The sequence below is a fragment of the Puma concolor genome, chromosome B4 (assembly GCF_028749965.1).
Source record: "Puma concolor isolate L17-30 chromosome B4, mPumCon1.1.hap2, whole genome shotgun sequence".
NCBI lineage: Eukaryota > Metazoa > Chordata > Mammalia > Carnivora > Felidae > Puma > Puma concolor.
Window position 1 is genome coordinate 130,769,897 of NC_141673.1, and position 20,555 is coordinate 130,790,451.

General features: G+C 41.5%; 1 protein-coding gene across 8 annotated transcripts in view; it reads right to left on the reverse strand.

Annotated features, from left to right (window-relative positions):
* Nucleotides 1–20,555, reverse strand: part of PRPF18 (pre-mRNA processing factor 18) — a 102,604-nt gene that overhangs the window by 45,670 nt on the left and 36,379 nt on the right. For 2 of the 8 annotated variants that reach the window (XM_086714908.1, XM_086714910.1), the window contains exon 2: nucleotides 15,943–16,015. The exons of 3 other annotated variants lie outside the window; for them this stretch is intronic. Coding sequence is in view for 2 of the 5 variants with exons in the window: in XM_086714907.1 (XP_086571033.1) it covers nucleotides 4,086–4,151 (66 nt within the window). In the remaining 3 variants the exon portion in view is untranslated. Of the gene's footprint in view, nucleotides 1–4,085; nucleotides 4,307–15,942; nucleotides 16,016–17,156; nucleotides 17,173–20,555 lie in introns of those variants that run through there. 3 more of the 8 variants (XM_086714909.1, XM_086714907.1, XM_025930289.2) reach the window with 3 other exon arrangements.

Genomic DNA, 20,555 nt, shown 5'->3' on the forward strand with positions numbered 1-20,555 from the left:
ATATATTAAGATCATTAAATTGTTTTCATTACCCCATCTGCAGCTGAAAAACGCTTGTCTATATAGTTCCGAAGAGCTACCTCATCTTTGGTTGCTTCATGCGGTGTCCCAACTTTTCAGGGTTAATCTGTGATGGCTGAAATAATAAATACTTAGTTTCTGAGTGCCCCTTCATCAAACTGTGGAGAAACTACTAAAATAGCCTATCACTGAATCTAAAAAGCTGACTGCTACAAGCCCTCTAAAGTAGTTTCTGCAATGTCAGATGAATTAATGGACAATTACAGGATAAAGCAAATACAGTAAAATGTTAATGCAGGTTTCACTGCGGAATCTAGGTGGTAGCCATGAGTGTTTACTGTGCAATTATTTTTGAGTTTTCTGTACATTTGAAAATTTTCATAGTAAAATGTTGGAAAAAGAATCTACTCTAAAGATGTCAAAATATGGATGCTATCAACGTGACAGCAAAATCCCTACCGCACTGTTTTTGAGCTACACTTTAAATAAAAAAACAAAACAAAACAAAAACACCTTCAAAGGCTACTCACTGACCATTAAATAGAAGCTGAAGAGAATTATAGAAAACTACTACAAAGAAAAGGGTAAGTAACCATAAAGCCAAGTTCAAAGCAGTGAAAAAATGCAAAAAGGTTCAGTAGAGCCGAAACGACCTGGGGCTGGGGTGTAATGGACACAGATTTTCACCAGCACAGAAATTACTATTTTTTTGGGGGGGGGGGGTTGTTTGTTTTTCAAGATTTTATTGTTAACTAATCTCTACACCCAACCTAAGACTCAAATCCACATCCCCGAGACCAAGATCCGCATGCCTCACCCACCAAGCCATCCGGGCGCCCCACTAATTCGTAACCTTTTTAAGTCCAAGATCCTTCGAGTACTATCATCAACAGGAGGAGAGGCAGAGGGGCTTATGCAGAAAGGAGCCGGGTCAAAAGTGTCACGTGCTGTTGAGGTCAGGAAAATGTGGAGGGCACTACTGTCCGTGATTAGAATAGATTCACTGTAGCTGTGGGGGCAGGAACCAGTCTGCATCATGTCAAGGAAGAGTGTAGGAATTACAATTCATTTTAAGAAGCTTGGTTATAAAAAAAAAAACCCAAAAACAAAAAAACCTTTTTCTTAAAGATGGAAGAGACATCAGGATGTTTCAGTGCTGGTGGGAATAAGTCAGCAGACTAAAGGCACAGGAAGAAACGGGACGTGACATTAAGGCCCACGATGCTAAAAAAAACAGGACCTGGGATCCAGTGTGCAGGTGGGAGGTTGGACCCAAGTCTTAACTGGTGCTGCATCCATTTTAACAGGAGAAAAGGTGAGGAATATCTTGCCTCGTGGCTTATTTTCTGTGAAACTGAATGTATGTTCCTTACAGAATCAAGCATTACTTTTTCTTTAATTCTCTGTGGCAGAGTATAATGTCACACATAGAGAAAACATTCAATAACATATTGGGGGTGGGGGGGGGGAACAAAGCCAGAAGTCTACACAAAGCCCATGTTCATAACTACAACAAAAACTGCTGCAAAGTGTTTTCCACATAAATGAAGCTCTGTGTTAAATCAAGATTCACCAGAGGCACCTGGGTCAGTTAAGCATCCACCTTCAGCTCAGGTCATGATGTCGAGGTTCATGAGTTCAAGCCCTGAGTCAGGCTCTGTGCTGACAGCTCAGAGCCTGGAGCCTGTTTCAGATTCTTTGTCTTCCTCTCTCTCTCTGCACTACGCCTCCCCTGCTCACACTCTGTCTCCCTCAAAAGTAAATAAATACTAAAAAAAAAAAAAAATTAATCAAGACTCACCAACACCAAGACTCCAAAGCATGGGTATTAGAGCCACGCAGGGCCTACGCTTACCTCTGAGTAGTCACAGCAGGCAGGACATGTAGGACAGGTGGTAGGAGGCTGTTTTTTGGAGTTTCTCTAATCTAACAAAGAGGACTCACAGGGAGCATTTACTATTTCAACTATCAGACTAACAATAAAAACCTGCAACATCACTTGAAATGACCAAACTGACACGCCTCTTCTGGAAGAACAATGTAGCACAGACAGGTGTTTTCCAGCAACAGATATGGTAATGGAAACAATTCACTGATCCCCAACCAGTATTTTTTTTTAATCAAAAGAACGAATTAAAACAAAACACATGATAGAATCACACCTAGGGGCACCTGGGTGGCTCAGTCAGTTAAGCGTCCGACTCTTGGTTTTGGCTCAAGCCATGATCTCACGGTTTGTGAGTTTGAGCCCCACATTGGGCTCTGTGCGGACAGCCTGGCGCCTGCTTGGGATTTTCTCTCTCTCAAAATAAAAAAGTAAACTTTAAAAAAAATTTAAGGGGCGCCTGGGTGGCGCAGTCGGTTAAGCGTCCGACTTCAGCCAGGTCACGATCTCGCGGTCCGTGAGTTCGAGCCCCGCGTCGGGCTCTGGGCTGATGGCTCGGAGCCTGGAGCCTGTTTCCGATTCTGTGTCTCCCTCTCTCTCTGCCCCTCCCCCGTTCATGCTCTGTCTCTCTCTGTCCCAAAAAAAATAAATAAATGTTGAAAAAAAAAATTTAAAAAATAAATCACATGTAGTTAAGGCAAGAAGCGTTTTCATGAAACTTTTTCCAAATACGTATCACAGCAAAGTACAAAAATTTCTTACTGTGACTGGGGCCGTGAAAAATGTGAAAACTACTGTGGGACACTAGGATGCAGAAAGATAAGGACTATAAATCAACAGATTCTATATAAAATTATATAGCTGCATATCAAAAAAGAATGCAATCTTGCCATTTGTGACAACTTGGGTAGATCTAGAAGGTACTACACTAGTTGAAGTTAGAGAAAGACAAATACCATATGATCTCACTTGTATGTGGAACCTAAAAAAATAAAAGGAACAGACAAAATAGAGACTAATAAATACAGAGAACTGGTGATTGCGGAGGCGGTGAGGATGCACAGAGAAGGAGACTAAGAGATACAAACGTCCGGTTATAAGACTGATAAGAAATGGAGATAAAAAGTACAGCAGTGGGAATATAGTCAATCGTATTTTCTAATGTATATTTTTGAGAGAGAGAGATAAAACAACAGCGGGGAAGGGGCAGAGAGGGAGACAGAGAATGCGAAGCAGGGTCCAGGCTGTCCGCACAGAGCGGGATGCAGGGCTTGAACTCACGAACTGTGAGATCATAACCTGAGCCAAGGCCAGAGGCTCAACGACTGAGCCACCCAGGCGCCCCGGGTCAGTAATATTTGAACACCTTTGTATGGTGACAGATGTTAACTACACTTACTGCGATGGCATTTCCTAACGTTTGTAATTGCCGAATCTGTTATACACCTGAAACTAATATAATTTTGTACGTCAACTACAGTAAAAAAGAAAAACTTCTCAGCTTTGACTTCTAATGCGGTAAACATCGATAAACACGTAATCAAAAGCCCTTCGTGATCCTCAACAATTTGGAAACGTGTAAAGGGTTCTCGAGGCCCACGGCTTTGAGAACAGCTGGTCTAGTCAGTTACGCAACAAAGCAACGAAGATCAAGTTAAGGAAGTAATTTTCCTCGTTCTCCCTTTATTCCACTGTCTCGCCCACATCGCTTTTAGCCGTCCCATCGGCGAAGAGCTGGCCAACAGACTTTTGTTATGCGTTGGGAGAAGGAGGCTCGGGAAGGTAATAAAAGCCCAGGTTTTAGTAGCAAGACGGAGTCAAAGATTTTTATTAAATAATTCTGGACCTGCCCTTTCTCTGTTCCAGCTGGGCACAAGAACTGGGGCACGTTCGCAGAACTCGGACAGATCAGAGTGGACAGAAGGGGCAGATACGGAGGCTTTGAGGAATAAGGGGCAGCTGGGGGGAAATTTGCCAAAATGTGGGGGGTTTGCTGCAACTCCCCACTTCCTAAGTCACCCCAGGGAGGTGTCGAGGGGTGGGTCTAAAGGGGCCGCTCCGGGGTACTGGCGGGCTCTCGTTAAGCTCCATCCCCACCAGGACCCCTTTACCGCCCCCCCACCCCACACACACACGCGTCTTCGATCGCCAAAGCCCCACGACCCCCGAGGATCCTCACCACCAGCAGGTTCCTGTCCTCCACCAGCTGCCGCTTCCGGAGGATCTCCGATTTCAGAACGTCCATCTCGCCGCCCGGGTTTACGCTCGAGCTTCCCTCTCCAGCTCCTCCGTCCGAGCCTCACTCGGCCAGGCGCCGCGAACCAACACAAACAAGCTCAAACGCCGGAGGACGACTGACAGGAACCGCTTCCGGCGGAAGCTGAGGTGAGCGAGAGGACGGAAGGAAGCGCTCCAGGGCCCCTGTTGTTGACGAAGCCGCTTGGATTTGCACCCCCTGGCGGCGCCCTCCGGAAGCGCGCCTGCCGTTTATGCTAGTAGATAGAATTGAAAGCGGGCTGAAACCCGAGTCGTGGCGCATTTTTAATGAGAAGTTATCACACCTGCTTGTACCTGCTAGTTCAGGTGCAAAAGCCTCCTCGTAGAACACTTCAATTAAGTTAACTAGGGCCAGATCTTCACTCATTATACCAGAAGTTCACATCAGAGTTCCAAGTTACCTGCTCACCAATATGAATGCACTAGAGTGGGAAAAACCTGAACAATACAATTAGCTTATAAGTACAGAATAAAGGGGCAGGGTTCATTGCCAGCCCGTTAAATTTCCTGTAAAGTTAAGCAACTACATCCATTTAAGTCGTTTTGGAAGTAAATGTCTCTTCTTCCTCAGTTCTAGATTGCTTATATACCTTGGTCATAATTGAACGTTTACCCTAAGCTAACTCAGATCATTTTTATGGTCATGTGTTCGGCAATCAAGATTTTCAGTGATATGATTGGAGTTGTAATCAGAAATAGTTGCGTGTTTTTTAAGTCCAACCCAAGAAGAAAAATTAAATTGTGGAGAAAAATTATATCTAAGATTTTAATTTTATGTTTATAATTTTTTGATGTTTTATTTTTATTTTTGAGACAGAGAGACAGAGCGTGAGCGGAGGAGGAGCAGAGAAAGAGAGGGAGACCCAGAATCCGAAGCAGGCTCCAGGCTCTGAGCTGTCAGCACAGAGCCCGACGTGGGGCTCAAACCCACGAACTGTGAGATCATGACCTGAACCAAAGTTGGATGCTTAACCGACTTAGCCACCCAGGCACCCATAAGGTTTTAATTTAAAAAGACCCTAAGAATTGTTTACAAAGCATTTATCTTTGGTTCTATGCCATTGAAGTTGTTTTTGAAATTCTAGTTAAGTCATAACTAAAAATATTTGACATGTTAGTTTTTCCTACTCAAAAAGGAGGGAAATATCATTCAGTTCCATCAACTGATACTAGGTAAGATGATTTATCAAAATAAAGATGGTAGAGAATTGTTCAGTTTACAAAGTTTTGTATACATGTGTATGTTGGTTTTACCAGAAATAGATCGACAATAGGAAGTTAACTGACTCTCTGACCTAAGAGGCTTGGCTAATTTTTAGGGCTTTTAAAAGCTTAAAATCTTTTACAGAAAAAGGGTCCTTGAACTAATAAACATGACAACACTCTTATATGGATATCTATTTCCTGAGTCACTTCTAATTCACTAAGCAAATAATTTGTTAGCACTTTCCTGTTTTAGGGATTATTATACAAAAATCTGAATGAAGGACAGACAGAGATGACCGTAACAGTAACGGAAGTTGACAGCAAAGGGTTAGCTGGCTAATAGGAGACAGTTAAGTGTTAAACCAGAGAAAAAACTAGCTACCATAAACAGGCTTTTACATTTCAGACTTTCACTGATTTTGATGTTTCTGTAAACATGTGCACTACATCCTGATAAAAGCTTGAGATGGAACAGTGAGAGATGTGTACTTGAACAAGCAAACTGACAAGTAAGCTTTTTGGGGCGCCCTGTTGGCTCAGTCAGTTAAGTGTCTGACTTTGGCTCAGGTCATGATCGCACAGCTTGTGGGTTCGAGCCCCATGGGGGGCTCTGTGCTGACAGCTCAGAGCCTACAGCCTGCTTCAGATTCTGTGTCTCCCTCTCTCTCTGCCCTGTCCCTGCTAATGCTCTGTCTCTCTTTCTCTCAACAATAAATAAATAAACATGAAAAAAAAATTAAAAACCTGACAAGTAAGATTTTCAATAGAGAAGGGAAAAAAAGACTCTAAGGGAGAACATGTCCATTTTCAGAATATGCATCCCGTTCCATAACGGCAGTTATTTAAAAAGTGAAATATTGGAAGCAACCCAAATATCTTAAACATGGGAATGGTTAAATAAGTTGTAGTTCACACATACAATGCAATAATATGGAACATTAAAAACCAGGTTTCACAAAACATTCATTTATATGAGAATGCTTGTGATATAATGCTTTGTAAAAAAAAAAAATAAACTAAAAAAACTAGAAATATAGCTTATGGTCCCTTTTTGGATAGAAAAGCATATAAACCTAGAAAAAAAATGACTGGAAGGAAACATATCAAAATGTCAGGTTGTTATCAGTCAAGAGTAACCACTGGTGATTCTTCTTTTCTTCTTCATGCCATAATTTGACACAAATTCCATAATGTGGAGAAAATATCCAGAGAGCAGTCATATTTTAATTATTGACATTCATTACACATTTTTCTAGCGTATCTACTTTAGAAATTATGTATGATAAATTGTAAATAATGCCATTGAAAGAAAGCAAAGGACTGGACAAAAAAAACATTTGTGTAAATCTTCATAATTGTGTAAATCTTCATAAATCTTCATAAGTGTCCTTCTGTGAGCTCTGCACTGCAATCTCGAGGTCGTGAATTCAAGCCCTACGTTGTGTGTAGGTATTACTAAAAAAATAAATAAAATAAAACTTAGAAAAGGAAGAAAGGAAAGACTGGTCATTGTCTATGGGAAGAGATAGTCAAAACCAACATAAGATGGATGAGACTATTGCTCTGGTGGAGTAACTCTTCCAACAAAAAAGATTATTTGTCATTTCTGAAGGGTGGAAGAAATACCAAAGTAATCAGAATGACCTGGGGTTTTTTGTTGCTGTCCTAACGGATAGAATGTAACTTTTTAAAAAGCTACCTAATCTAGGGGTGCCTGGGTGGCTCAGTTGGTTGGGCATCCAACTTTGGCTCAGGTCATGATCTCACGGTTTGTGGGTTCGAGCCCTGCATCGGGCTCTGTGCTGACAGCTCAGAGCCTGGGGCCTGCTTCGGGTTCTGGGTCTCCCTCTCTCTCTGCCCCTCCCCTGCTCATGTTCTGTCCTCTGTCACTCAGAAACAAAAAACAAACAAACAACAACAAAAAAGCATTAAAATATTTAAAAATAAATAAATAAAATATCAAGCAGCATTCATGTCAGAGCTAGACTCGCTCATCCTTTACACCCACAGACTGGCTGGGGAGACAAGAGTTCTACAGAAATCAATGAAAGCATTCGGTGAGATTCAACGGGCTATATGGGCTTTACAATAAGAGTGCTGTATAGCTCATCATTACCTAAAATTGTGTCCTCCGCATCCCCTAGATCAGTAAAAATTACATGAATACATGTGCACACTTCTTTTCCTCCAGAGAGACAATTTTGAAGCATTCACCAGCACAGTACGGGCCATCATCCACGTCCTACAGGGGCGTGGCTAAACGGTTTAGCAAAGAAAGCTGTGATATCAAGGAGGAAGAGTAAAATAGATTTGCAAAAAGACCCGTGAATGACAGATAGTGGAAAACAGTCCCTGAGACCCTCTGGGGTTCCAATTCTCTACTAGAATTCTTCCACAAGTCCAGCTTGCTCCTCCATACCAAAACAAACAAACAAACGCTACTGAATCCTTATACGGTATTTGTACCCTGCAAAGGTGCACTTTCTTCACATTTCACGTTTCTGAATTCAGGATGTATCTTACAAGCAATGTGTTTGTAGTGAGTGCTGTGGTGCTCTACCCAGAAACTCTCTTCAGGGCCAAGGCACCTGTCGCCCATCTGCTGGAAATAGGGGGCGCACAGCTACAGCCCATCCCCCCACCCCCCCCCCCCCCACCCCTGGGCACAGCCCGGGGCTGTGGGGCTCAGCCAAGGCTCCAGGCCCTCCCAGCAGGGCGTCCACACCCAAAGACTGAGCAACCCACGGACACGGAGATTCCAAGGCCCAGCTCGGTTGCCTCGATTTAGAGTATCTCAAAGGGTCCTTCTCACTGCAGAGCTCTCGATGGGGTCACAGGACATCTGCCAAACGCTGCTCGCTCCCTCCCAGCTGCATCTCCAAGAACAGTCTCTAGGAAACCACGAACGCTTGTATGCGGAAGAAAGAAATGCGTTGATCCGTGGGCACAGGTATTTTGGTTCATTTGTTAGGAGACTATTAACCCGGCATTCCAGTTTTTACAGGAGTCATTTTCATAAATATGGTTAGCCAGTCACTCCACAGCCTGACCCAAACCTGGCAACACAAGCAAACCTGGATTTCAGGATGCTAAAGTTTAGGAGGAAGGGCTGAGATCCTGACTGGGCTACGAATACCCACGGCGCTGTGAAGCCCAGGCTGGGAGACCCGCTGGCAATGCCCACGGATGTCTCTGTCTCGAATTTGTGCCGAGATCACACCAGAGGGCACAGTCCATACACCCGGTCAGCCCCCTTCCCTTCTTCCCGGGTTGCTTCTTGTCTGCTGTGCTCTCCCGGCGTATTCTCTTTGTACTGTTTCCTTAGTGGGGTGCGGGCAACAAATGAAATAGAGAGAGGGCTGAGGAGAAAAAAAAATTCAAGACCAGGAATAAGAAAGGAGAATTAACCTAGGATACAAAAAGCACTGAAGGAAACATGAGAAATTCCACCTGCGACACAATGGTAATAAATCCAAAAACCCAAAAGATACGATTTCTCAACAAAAACTTAAGCTACCAAATTTGTTCTGCCCAAAGTAGAAAACAGAAATAAGCAATTGCAGCAGAGAGGAAGAAAAAGGGATTATAGATTCCCCGTTCAAAAAGCACTAGGACCAGGGCGCCGGGGCGGCTCAGTCGGTCAAGCGTCAGACTCCGGCTCAGGTCACGATCTCACATTCGTGGGTTCGAGCCCCGCATCGGGCTCTGTGCTGACAGCTCGGAGCCCGGAGCCCGTTTCAGATTCTGTGTCTCCCTTTCTCTCTGCCCCTCCCCCACTCGTGCTCTGTCTCTCTCTCTCTCTCTCTCTCTCTCTCTCAAAAATAAAAACATTTTGAGGAGGGCACTTGTTGGGATGAGCCCTGGGTGTTGTATGTAAGGGATGAACCACAGGAATCTACCCCCAAAACCAAGAGCACACTGTATACACTGTATGTTAGCCGATTTGACAATAAATTATATTAAAAAAATAATAAAAACATTTTTAAAAATTTTTTTAATTTTAATTTTTTTAGTTAAAATTTTTTTTTTAATTTAAAAAGCACCAGATCCTGATGTGTCCGTTGCATGTGATCTTTAAAGAACAGAAATTCAAACTTTCTGGCTCAGAGCCCCTCTCTATTCTTAAAAATTCTTGAGGAACTCAGAAAGGCTTTGTTTACATAAGTTAGACCTATCAATACCATACTAGAGATTAAAACAGGAAAAAAAAAACTCATTGAAAAAGATGACACATTCATATAAATCATTTTGTGAAAAATATTTTCAAAAAATTTAAAGTGAAGAATGGTATCTTTTACATTATTGTACATCCCCCCTTTTTTTTTAGAGACAGAGTAGGGGAGAGGCAGCGGGAGAGAGAGAGAGAGAGAGAGAGAGAGAGAGAGAGAGAGAGAGAATCCCAAGCAGGCTCCACACCGGCATGGAGCCCGCCAGGGAAGAGCCCAAAGCAGGGCATGATCCCACGACCATGACATCACAACCTGAGCCAAAACCAAGAGTCAGACTGTCAATCAACTGAGCCACCTGGTGCCCCTCCTTTTTTTTTTTTTTTTTTAGTGTCAGCCTCTTTGATGTCTGTCCTAAGTAAAAAAAGAAATCCAGATTCTCATATCTGCTTCTGCATTCAATCTGTTATAATATCTTATTTTATTCGAACTACATGAAGAAAGTCTGTTCTCACACAGATATGTAGGTGGAAACGTGAATATCTTTATTATTTTTTTTAAGTAAGCTCTACACCCAACGTGGGGTTTGAACTCATGACCTCTGGATCAAGAGACACATGCTCTACTGACTGAGCCAGCCAGGTGCCCCAAGAAGAGTGTCTTTATCAGACAATTGTGGACATTCTTCTTTGATGGTACACCCAAACACGACAAGTGGTAGTTTTCTTTTTTTTTTTTTTTTGTTTTAATGTTTATCCATTTTTGTGACAGAGAGAGAGAGAGAGAGCACAAGCAGGGGAGGGGCGGAGAGAGGGAGAGGGAGACACAGAATGTGAAGCAGGCTCCAGGCTCTGAGCTGTGTGTACAGAGTGTGCTCACGAACCCCGAGTCATGACCTGAGCCAAAATCAGATGCTTAACCGACTGAGCCACCCAGACACCCCAACAGGTGGTAGTTTTCCAAAAGTGAGTTGCAGTGTGGAATTCATCAAAAACCATATTGATAAACTTTTCATACTCCTTTACATTAAAATCCATTGGCCCATCTTGAAGTTTGAGTGTATCTTTTAGTTGTGCATAATTTTGTAACATCATGCATTGGTCATTTGGAAAATATTAGTTCACTGATTCATGTGAATCTTCCAAATGTTGACACTCTTTACTACACAATATTTTTAAAACCACATCCATTAATATCACCCCTCCATCTCATCAGAAAAGCCTTTTAATTATTGGGAAGCTATTAAGCTCATGGTGGCAGACACAATTTACTAATTGTAAAATGCTAATTTTTACTGAAAGCTCATATTTTATCACTAGCAACAAATATTGCCCTTTGTTTTCTCTAGGCGACAGGCTCACTTTGTTGATTTGCAAGAAAACATCTGCCAAATATCCAAATCTGAATACCCAAATCTGAATAACTGTATTTGACCATTGGTTATTCTTTTTTTTTATTTTTTCAATCTTTATTTATTTTTGAGAGAGAGAGACAGAGTGAGAGTGGGGGAGGGGCAGAGAGAGAGAGGGAGACACAGAATCTGAAGCAGACTCCAGGCTCTGAGCTGTTAGCACAGAGCCTGATGCGGGCCTCGAACCCACAAACGGCGAGATCATGACCTGAGCTGAAATCAAGTCAGACACTTAACCAACGGAGCCACCCAGGTGCCCCTTTTTAAGAACATTTTTAAGTGAAACTGACTTCTGTGTGTGTGACCACATGGGGATGTAGAATATGACTCCCTGTGCAATTTAATGACCTCGTTCGATTCCTACCAACACACCAGCAAACTCGCTATTGCCTTTGTAAATTCAGCGCCAATGTCAACTTTTGAAAGGTAATATATAAATTCCATGTTTCACTTACAATTTTCACCGAGCAGGGTTTCATAATGGGAGATAATTATCTTAAAGATCACGTGGAAACAGACGTTTCCAATAATGGTCACGAAAATGGTGAAAAAGTGTAGGAGATCGTTGCTTTGGGCCTGAAGAACGTACTGCTCTAGGGACTGCTGTCCCACCATAAACAACTAGAAAAGCAGTTGTAAACTAAACTGTTTTTCAGACATTGGACAACAGACTACAATCAGGCTCTGATTCCTAAGAGAAGGAAAACAAATGAGGTGAGCCCTAGCCCTGGATTATTACCTGGAGACAGTTTCCAGGATACAGCACAGGTACAGGAAACCTAAACAGGGCCGAGTTGTCTCACTGAGATCAGGAAAAAGTGCTGGCAGCTTGAGGAAGCTACATTTGTGGGGCAGAGCACCAGAGACGAGAGAGGTGTCCAGGGGGAGAGCTCGAGAGATCTGCAGAGGGGACCCTTCAAATCATTGGCAGATCAAATCCTGATCTGCATATGTTTGGATTAAAAAAAATTTTTTTTTAATGTTTACTTTTAGAGAGAGAGAGAGAAAGAGAGAGAGAGAGAGAGAGAGAGAGAGAGAGAGAGAGTGGGGGAGGGGCAGAGAGAAAGGGAGACACAGAATCCGAAGCAGGCTCCAGGCTCTGAGCCGTCAGCCCAAATCCCAATGTGGGGCTCAAACTCACAGAGTAGGAGATCATGACCTAATCCGCAGCCAGACGCTTAACCAACTGAGCCACCCAGGTGCCCCTGATCTGCATATGTTTGGATGAAACTCCCAAGACTGAGTAAGAACCACCATAAAGCACTGGGCCATGCAATGCCCAGAGTCTACACCGGAATGGACATTTTCCAGACACAGAATAAAATCTTCAGAAAGGAATCACCCAAGTTGTGTGCCTAAATTATCCTAGACTGAAGACTGCTTTGATTCACCCTAACACAGCAGAAAAGCAAGCCTCAAAAGGATCACACTAATTCTAAGTAACTTAACTGCCCGTCAGATCAAAGGCTTGTATTTTTGAAGGAACACAACAAAATCCCACACCCAACAGCATAAAAATCCAGCGTCCTGAGATCCAAACACAATTGCCAGACATGCAGAAAACATAATCCATATCCAGGAGAAAAACCAATCAATATAAGATCACCTAGAAATGACAGAGATGATGAAATGGGAGAGCTTCTAAACCAGCAGTTATAAATATCTTCTAGATACTCAAGAATCCAGAGGAAAACATAAACATAATAAAAAGAGAAATGGAAGAAAACAAGACCCAAATGGAACTTCTAGAGATGAAAAACACAATATCTTAAATTAACAAAAAAGTATACACAGCATGAGTGACCAGTAGAACAATATCAAGCAGTCTAGCGTATCTGTAATTGGGGCCTCAGGAAGTCATAGGTGGGGGGGGGGGGGTGGATATTTCAAGAAACAATGGGCAGAATGTTTCTAAATTTGACGAAGACTAGAAATCACACAGATCCAAGAAGCTCATGAACCCAGGAGAAAACCACACCAAAGCCCAACATAATCAAGTGAGACACAGTGATAAAGGAATATTTTAAAGCTGCCCTCCCAGAAGTCATTACATAAAGAGCAAAGAAAAGAATGACTGCTGAGTTCCTGTTAGAAATCACACAAGCTAGAAGACAAAGGAACAACATTTTTAAAGTATTGAAGGAAAAAACTGCCAGCCTAGAATTCTACACTCAGCAACAGTATCTATTAAAAATGGAAATGAACTAAAGATTATTTTTCGACAAAAAAAAAATGTTGAAAAGATTTATCAGCAAGCCTGCACTACAAGAAATGCTGAAGTTCTTCAAATGGAAGAAAAATAAAGCAAAAGAACTAAGAATAGTACAGAAATGCTGAACATGTGGATAAAATATAAAAGATGTTTCCTAATTTTTTAACATCTCTAACAAAAAAGGCAACAGAGAAACAAAAGCAAAAATGAACTACGGGGACCTCATCAAGATAAAAAAAGCTTCTGCACAGTGAAGGAAACAATCAACAAACCTAATAAGGCAACTGACGGAATGGGAGAAGATATTTGCAAATGACATATCTGATAAAGGATTAGTATCCAAAATCTATAAAGAACTCATCAAACTCAACACCCAAAAATAAATTATCTAGTTAAGAAATGGGCAGAAGACATGAATAGACATTTTTCCAAAGAAGACATCCCGAAGGCTAACAGACACATGAAAAGATGCTCAACTCATCATCAGGAAAATATAAATCAAAACCATGTTGAGATACCACCTCCCACCTGTCAGAATGGCTAAAATGAACAACACAATAAACAGCAAGTGTTGGCGAGGATGCAGAAAAAGGGGAACCTTCTAGCTCTGTTGGTGGGAATGCAAACTGGTGCAGCCACTCTGGAGAACAGTATGGAAGTTTGTCAGAAAGTTAAAAATAGAGCTACCCTACGATCCAGCAATTGCACTACTACGTACTTATCCAATGGATACAAAAATGCTGATTCAAAGAGGTACCTGCACCCCAATGTTTACAGTAGCATTATCAACAATGGCCAAACTATGGAAAGAGCCCAAATGTCCATTGACTGATGAATGGATAAAGAAGATGTGGTATATATATATATAATGGAATATTACTCAGCCACCAAAAAGAATGAATGCTTGCCATTTGCAATGACATGGATGGAGCTAGAGTGTATTATGCTAAACAAAACAAGTCAGTCAGAGAAAGACAAATACCATACGATTTCACTCATACGCGGAATTTAAGAAACAAAACAGATGAACATATGGGAGGGGGGAAGAAAAAGAAAAAAGAAAGAGGGAAACAAACCACAAGAGACTCTTAAAGGTAGAGAACAAACGGAGGGTTGCTGGAGGGAGGGAGGTGGGGAATGGTCTAGGTGGGTGATGGGTATTAGGAGGACACTTGTTATCATGAGCACTGGGTACTGTATGTAAGTGATGAATCACTGAATTCTACTCCAGAAACCAATGTTGCATTGTATGTTATCTACCTAGAATATAAATGAAAATCTGAAAAGAAAATAAATAAGTAAAAGGAAGGCAACAGACTATTTACATCAATAATTGCATTAAATATAAATTGCCTAAACAGCATACTTGAAAAGTAGAGATTATCAGGTGGACTTAAAAAAAAACCCAAGGCCCAATTATATGATGTCCACAAGAATCCTAGTTTAAATATAAAAACACAAATAAGTTAAAGGTGAAAGGATACATGCATGCCACCACTAATAAAAAGAAATTGGGAATGGCTATATTAACATCAGACAAAGTAAACTTTGGAATAGGAAATATTATTAAGGAGAAAGAGGGATATTTTATAATGATAAAGATGTTGAAGTATTGAGAAGACATACAATCCTAAATGTACATGTATCTAATAACATAGCATCAAAATACATAAGCAAAAACTGTTAGAATCGAAAAGTAAACAAGTCAACAATTGTAGGTAGAGATTTCCCTATATTACTATCAGTAATTGATAGAATAAGTGGACAGAAAATCAGTACGAATACAAGAGGCTTGAACATTACCCAACTAACATGAGCCAATCAAAATTCAGAGAATGCTGTAGCCTGAACTTGAGAATGCATACATGCTCTTTTATTTAATTTTTCACGTGAGCTCTACACCCAACATGAGGCTTGAACTCATGGCCCTGAGATCAAGAGTCACACGCTCTACCAAGATAGCCAGATAGATACCCCTATACACGTGCTCTTTTAAAGTCCATTTGGAATGTGCACTAAGACAGATCATATTCTGGGACATTAAACATGTCTCAATAAATTCAAAACAATTAAAACCATACAATGTATATTTTCTGATAACAAACTAAAGTAGGAATCAGTAACAGAAAAATAACTAGCAAAATCCCCAAATACCGGAAATTAAACACACTTATAAATAACTCATAGAGTCAGAGAAGAGATCACAAGGGAAATCAGAAAGTATTTCAGGGGCGCTGGGGAGGCTTAGTTGGTTAAGCATCCGTCTTCGCCTCAGGTCACAATCTCACAGTCTGTGAGCTCGAGCACCGCATCAGGCTCTGTGCCGACAGCTCAGAGCCTGGAACCCACTTCAGATTCTACGTCTCCCTCTCTCTCTGCCCCTCCCCACTCACCCTCTGTCTCTCTCTCAAAAATAAAATGAAAACATAAAAAAAAATTTTTTAAAGTATTTCAAACTGAATGAAAATGAAAACACAAGACATAAAAATGCAGAAATCTGCAGGCCTTGATAGATTCACTGGAGAAGTTACCAAATATTTAAAGAAGCATTATCACAAATTTGGGACAGTTTCTGCCAGAAATGGAAAAGGAATGAATGCTTCCCACCTCATTTTATGAGGCCGGCATTCCCCTGATACCAAAACCAAAGACAGTACAGAAAAAGAAAATAATAAATCAGTATCTCTCATAAACTTCAGACACAAAATTCCTTAACAAAATGTTGGTAAATGGAACTCAACAATGTGTAAACAGAATCACGTACCTTAATGAAGTGCTATGCAAGGCTGTGTTTCAACATCCAGGAATCAATCAATGTAATCCACCATACCAATCGGCTAAAGAAGAAAAAGCCTGTGACTTAATTGACAAAGAGAAAAAAAGCATTTGACAAAATCCAACACCCAAAGCCAAAAGACAGCAAACTTGGAAAAAGAGCACTTACAAAAAAACTACAGCTAATATCATATTAAATGGTGAAAGACTGAATGGTTCCCCATTCGGTTGGAGAAAGAACCCAAATGTATACCAACTAATAAACGGATAAATACATTTTTGTACAATCCATTCAAAGGAGTACTATTCTGCAATAAAAAAGGAACAAATAGCTAAGACAAGCAACAACATGCAGAAGTTATAAAACATTGGGCTAGGTGAAATATCCTGGACACAAAATACCATAATACTGCATGATTCCATCCACATGAATTTAAAACAAATTTTTTTAATGTTTACTTATTTTTGAGAGGGAGAGAGACAGAGCATGAGTGTGGGAGGGGCAGAGAGAGAGGGAGACACAGAATCGGAAGCAGGCTCCAGGCTCTGACTCCAGGCTCTGAGCTGTCAACACAGAGCTGGATGCGGGGCTCAAAGTCACCAACTGTGAGATCATGACCTGAGCTGAAGTTGGACGCTTAACAGACTGAGCCACCCAGGTGCCCATGCACATGAATTCTTAAACAGTTAAAACAATAGTGATAGAAAGCAGATCAGTGATTGCCAGGAGCTGGGGTTTGGGCTGACAATTGAATACAAAGGGGCAGGAAGAAATTTCTGGAGGCGGGGGCGGGGGGGAGGATGGAAATATTACATATCATGAAAAGGTAGAAGAGACACTTCTAGAACCTCCCTAAACTCCCTATCATCTGATATATTCCACACTCCGACCGCACTTAACATTCACTACCATTCTTTTCTCTTGTCTGAATCACCACACCCAAAAGTATACACACTTCACCAGTATTTGGAGGAAGGCCCTATTTGTGACAATAGCTGCTACAGTCCACAGCACCCAAAAGGAGGGACAAACATTGCGAGTTGGCAATGGCAGTGGTCACGAGAAAAGCTGGCTACAAACAGCCCCCAAGTGTTAGAAAAATCTACCAAGACACATTTATATGCTGTATTTCATCAATTTTAAGATGCTCTTTTTTTAATATATATACACATTTTAACTTCTCTGAAACAGGGACGCATCACCTTTCAGTTGCTGACACCATGCCATTAAAATTGGGTGTGTTTCTTTTTCTTAGTGGTAAATTTCTTGTAATGGTGAACCTCAGAATTGATGGCTTCCACAGAGTCCATAAACTGCAGAATGGCTGGGCAGCGGACGCACAGGGTTCTGCTGTGGCTGACAAGGGTAAGATAGCAGAGATGGGAGCCACGGCAGAATCAAGACTGGAAGCCACGTCCTGGGCCGGAGTCTCCATGTCATGTATGGAATCATCAGCCCTGTCGCCGCCTATTTCTGTCCCCGGTTAAGGCCAAGGGGGATACCCTGGCAAACGGTGCCAACAGACTTCAGAACAGGAAGTCACTACTAGAAGTGGCTGGAAGAGATAGTGGTCGGGCAAGGTAACAAGAGCAGGTCGCCTCTCCAGCAGGTGGCATCACAAACAGAAAAGACAGATACAATGGACTTGGGCCTGGCTTACTCAAGGAAGAGCGGGGTCAGCTAAGTGCACTGTGAAATTCAGTAACTAAGGACCTTGTTACTGTGCTGCTAGTGGACTAGGGAACAGAGGCTCAGTACTTTAATTACTTAATCCTTCTGGACTTCAATTCCTTCATCTGGAAAATGGGGAATAATAGTAACACCTACCTGAAAGAATTGGTGTGTTGGTTCAAAAGAATTAAAGGCTAAAAACAGGGCCAGGCATATGTAAGTACTCAATGCTTTTACGTTACCATTATGGTCATTTTCGTAAATATTTTATTTTTTTTTTGAAAGAGAGAGAGAGAGTAAGGTAGGGGCAGAAAGAGAAGGAGAGAGAGAATCCCAAACAGGCTCCTCACTGCCAACGCAGTGCCCAATGTGGGGCTTGAACTCACAAACTGTGAAATCATGACCTGAGCTGAAATCAAGAGTCAAATACTTAACTTATTGAGGCACCCCTCCGTAACTATCTGAAAATGCATCTATTCGCTTATTCATTCTTTCAACATTTGTTTAGCAGTTATGATGCTAAAATCTGAATAGTGTCTTGTTCGCTACTGTTCGTTATGTCTTATTAATTCGTTTAGCGATGGCCAGTAGCAAATGCCAATTCCTCCTGATTCTTAGTGATCTTCCTCAATATATTTATTTCTGTTTCGTCCTCCTGCCAGTTAGGCAATTGATCGAACACAGGGCCAGAGGTTTTTACTCTTTACATTAAAACCAATACTACTGACTCATCATAAAATATACAGTGTCAACAATGACTTAAAAAGATACTTAAGACTGAAGAAAGAAAAATCGAAAATGGCTTTGTCACATAAGGAGGTGTGCCTGTAGGTCAGTCAGTTGCAAAATAAAAATAATACTTCACTGGCAAAGATTTGGAGAGAAACAAATGAGATGATGGATGTCAAAATGCATAAATTTATTATGATGAATAGACTCTTAATCATAATAGGTTTTTGTTATCCAAAGTAACATACTCCTGAAACTGATGTTATTTGTCAATTATATCTCATTTTTAATTTCTATTTATTTATTCAAATTTAAATACAAGTTAGTTAACATATAGTATCACACTGATTTCAGGAATAGAAATTATTTAGTGATTCATTACTTACATATAACACCCAATGCTCACCTCCTTAATGCCTCTCACCCATTTAGCCCATCTCCCTGGATAAAATGTAGTGATTAAATGTATTTACTTAGTAACTTCCTACTAAAAAGTCCCCATGTTTAATTTTCCAAATTCCTGAGAGAAACAAGGGACAGAAACGATGTATTACCCTGAGTTTATATACGAGTTGTTACTGTATTGATGACATTGTCCAAGATGTATAAATGGGCACTCATGCTAAATCTAGAATCTGCACTTCCTATTTCCCAAATTTGTGTTTCTCCCCTTGGATACTATGCCTCTCAACCTTTCAAAAGAAAAATACATACACAAATACTAGAGGTTTCTCAATCCTGGCTGCTCATTAGAATCATCTGGAAGCTTCAGAAAAACACTAATGCCCAGGCTTGACCCCAGACCCATTACATCAGAATCTCTGAAGGTGGGGTCCAGACATTGCTCATTCTAAGAGTTTCCCAAGGGATTCTTACATGTATCCAATGTTGAGAATCACTAGTAAAGAATTAAATATCAGCTATGCAATTTGAAAAGCACATGTGTACCCTTTCCAATGTCAGCTTTTCTCCTGAAACGGTTCTGTTGAGTACGTACTCCATACAAGGCATAGCACTAAGTGTTGACTGTCATGGCATCCTTTTTTCTGGATCCTCATACCCTTTATTTGTACTTGTGGCTAATAGTCCGCCTTGTTGTAGTTATTTTTGTACTTATTTAAACCATCTTTTAGAATATCCCTTTCTTGGGGTGCCTGCCTGGTTCTGTTGGAAGAGCATGTGGCTCTTGATCTTGGGGTCATGAGTTCGAGCCCCACGTTGGGTATAGAGATTACTAAAAAAAACTAACTTTAGAATATCCCTTTCTTGAAGAGAAGAACTATGACAGTGCCCTTTAATGGGAGTCCTCTGCTAGGTGTTTTAGTTGCCCACTCTTATCATTTCACCTTGGAATGGTCCTGTATCTCACCATCACAGCCCTCACTCCTGCCATGTACCTCCTCTCTATCACACCTATTTTCTTTTCCTGTATTTGGCTCTCACCTCTACACACTTTACTTTTGTTCTCATGGAATTCAAGTTTATGTATTTATTTTGAGAGAGAGAACACAAGCGGACAGGGGCAGAGAGAGAGAGAGAGAGAGAGAGAGAGAGAGAGAGAGAGAGAACCCCAAGCAGGCTCCATGCTGTCAGCACAGAGGCTAACACAGGGCTCCATCCCACAAATGATGAGATCATGACCTGAACTGAAATCAAGAGTTGGACGCTTAAGCAACTGAGCCACCCAGGCACCCCCATTTGTCTTCATTCTTTCAAATGTTTTATCCCCCAAATGTTACTTGAACAGCCCTACTATTCTTCCTCTCCCTCCATAGCTCTTCCCTGGCATTTTTACCCTTTCCCACTTCCTCATCCCCTCTCCCTATCACTTAACCACCTGTCTTCTAAATTCCCTCTAGGGGGTATTAATCCTATTCAAAGGTATCTGTTGTCCATGGGATGGATTTGGGGTGCTCAGGAGCATTGCTTCTGGTCAGTTCTGGTGAGGTGCTCAATTAGCACTAGACCCCAAAACAATGAAAAGTGTAGCAGCTGGCGGAGGAGAACCTAATCATTCCACACTGGGCAGGCAGGGTGGAGGACAGGCGGAATGTTAAGTAGAAGAGGTAAGCCAAGAGCTTATTCACGGATCCAGCAAATTCATGGATCCAGCCAAGAGGAAACAGGTTAGAGTCAGGGGCAGATAGAGAAGTAACATAGGTAACAAAGTGCAGAGATCAGAGTCCATGAGCAAGACAGTC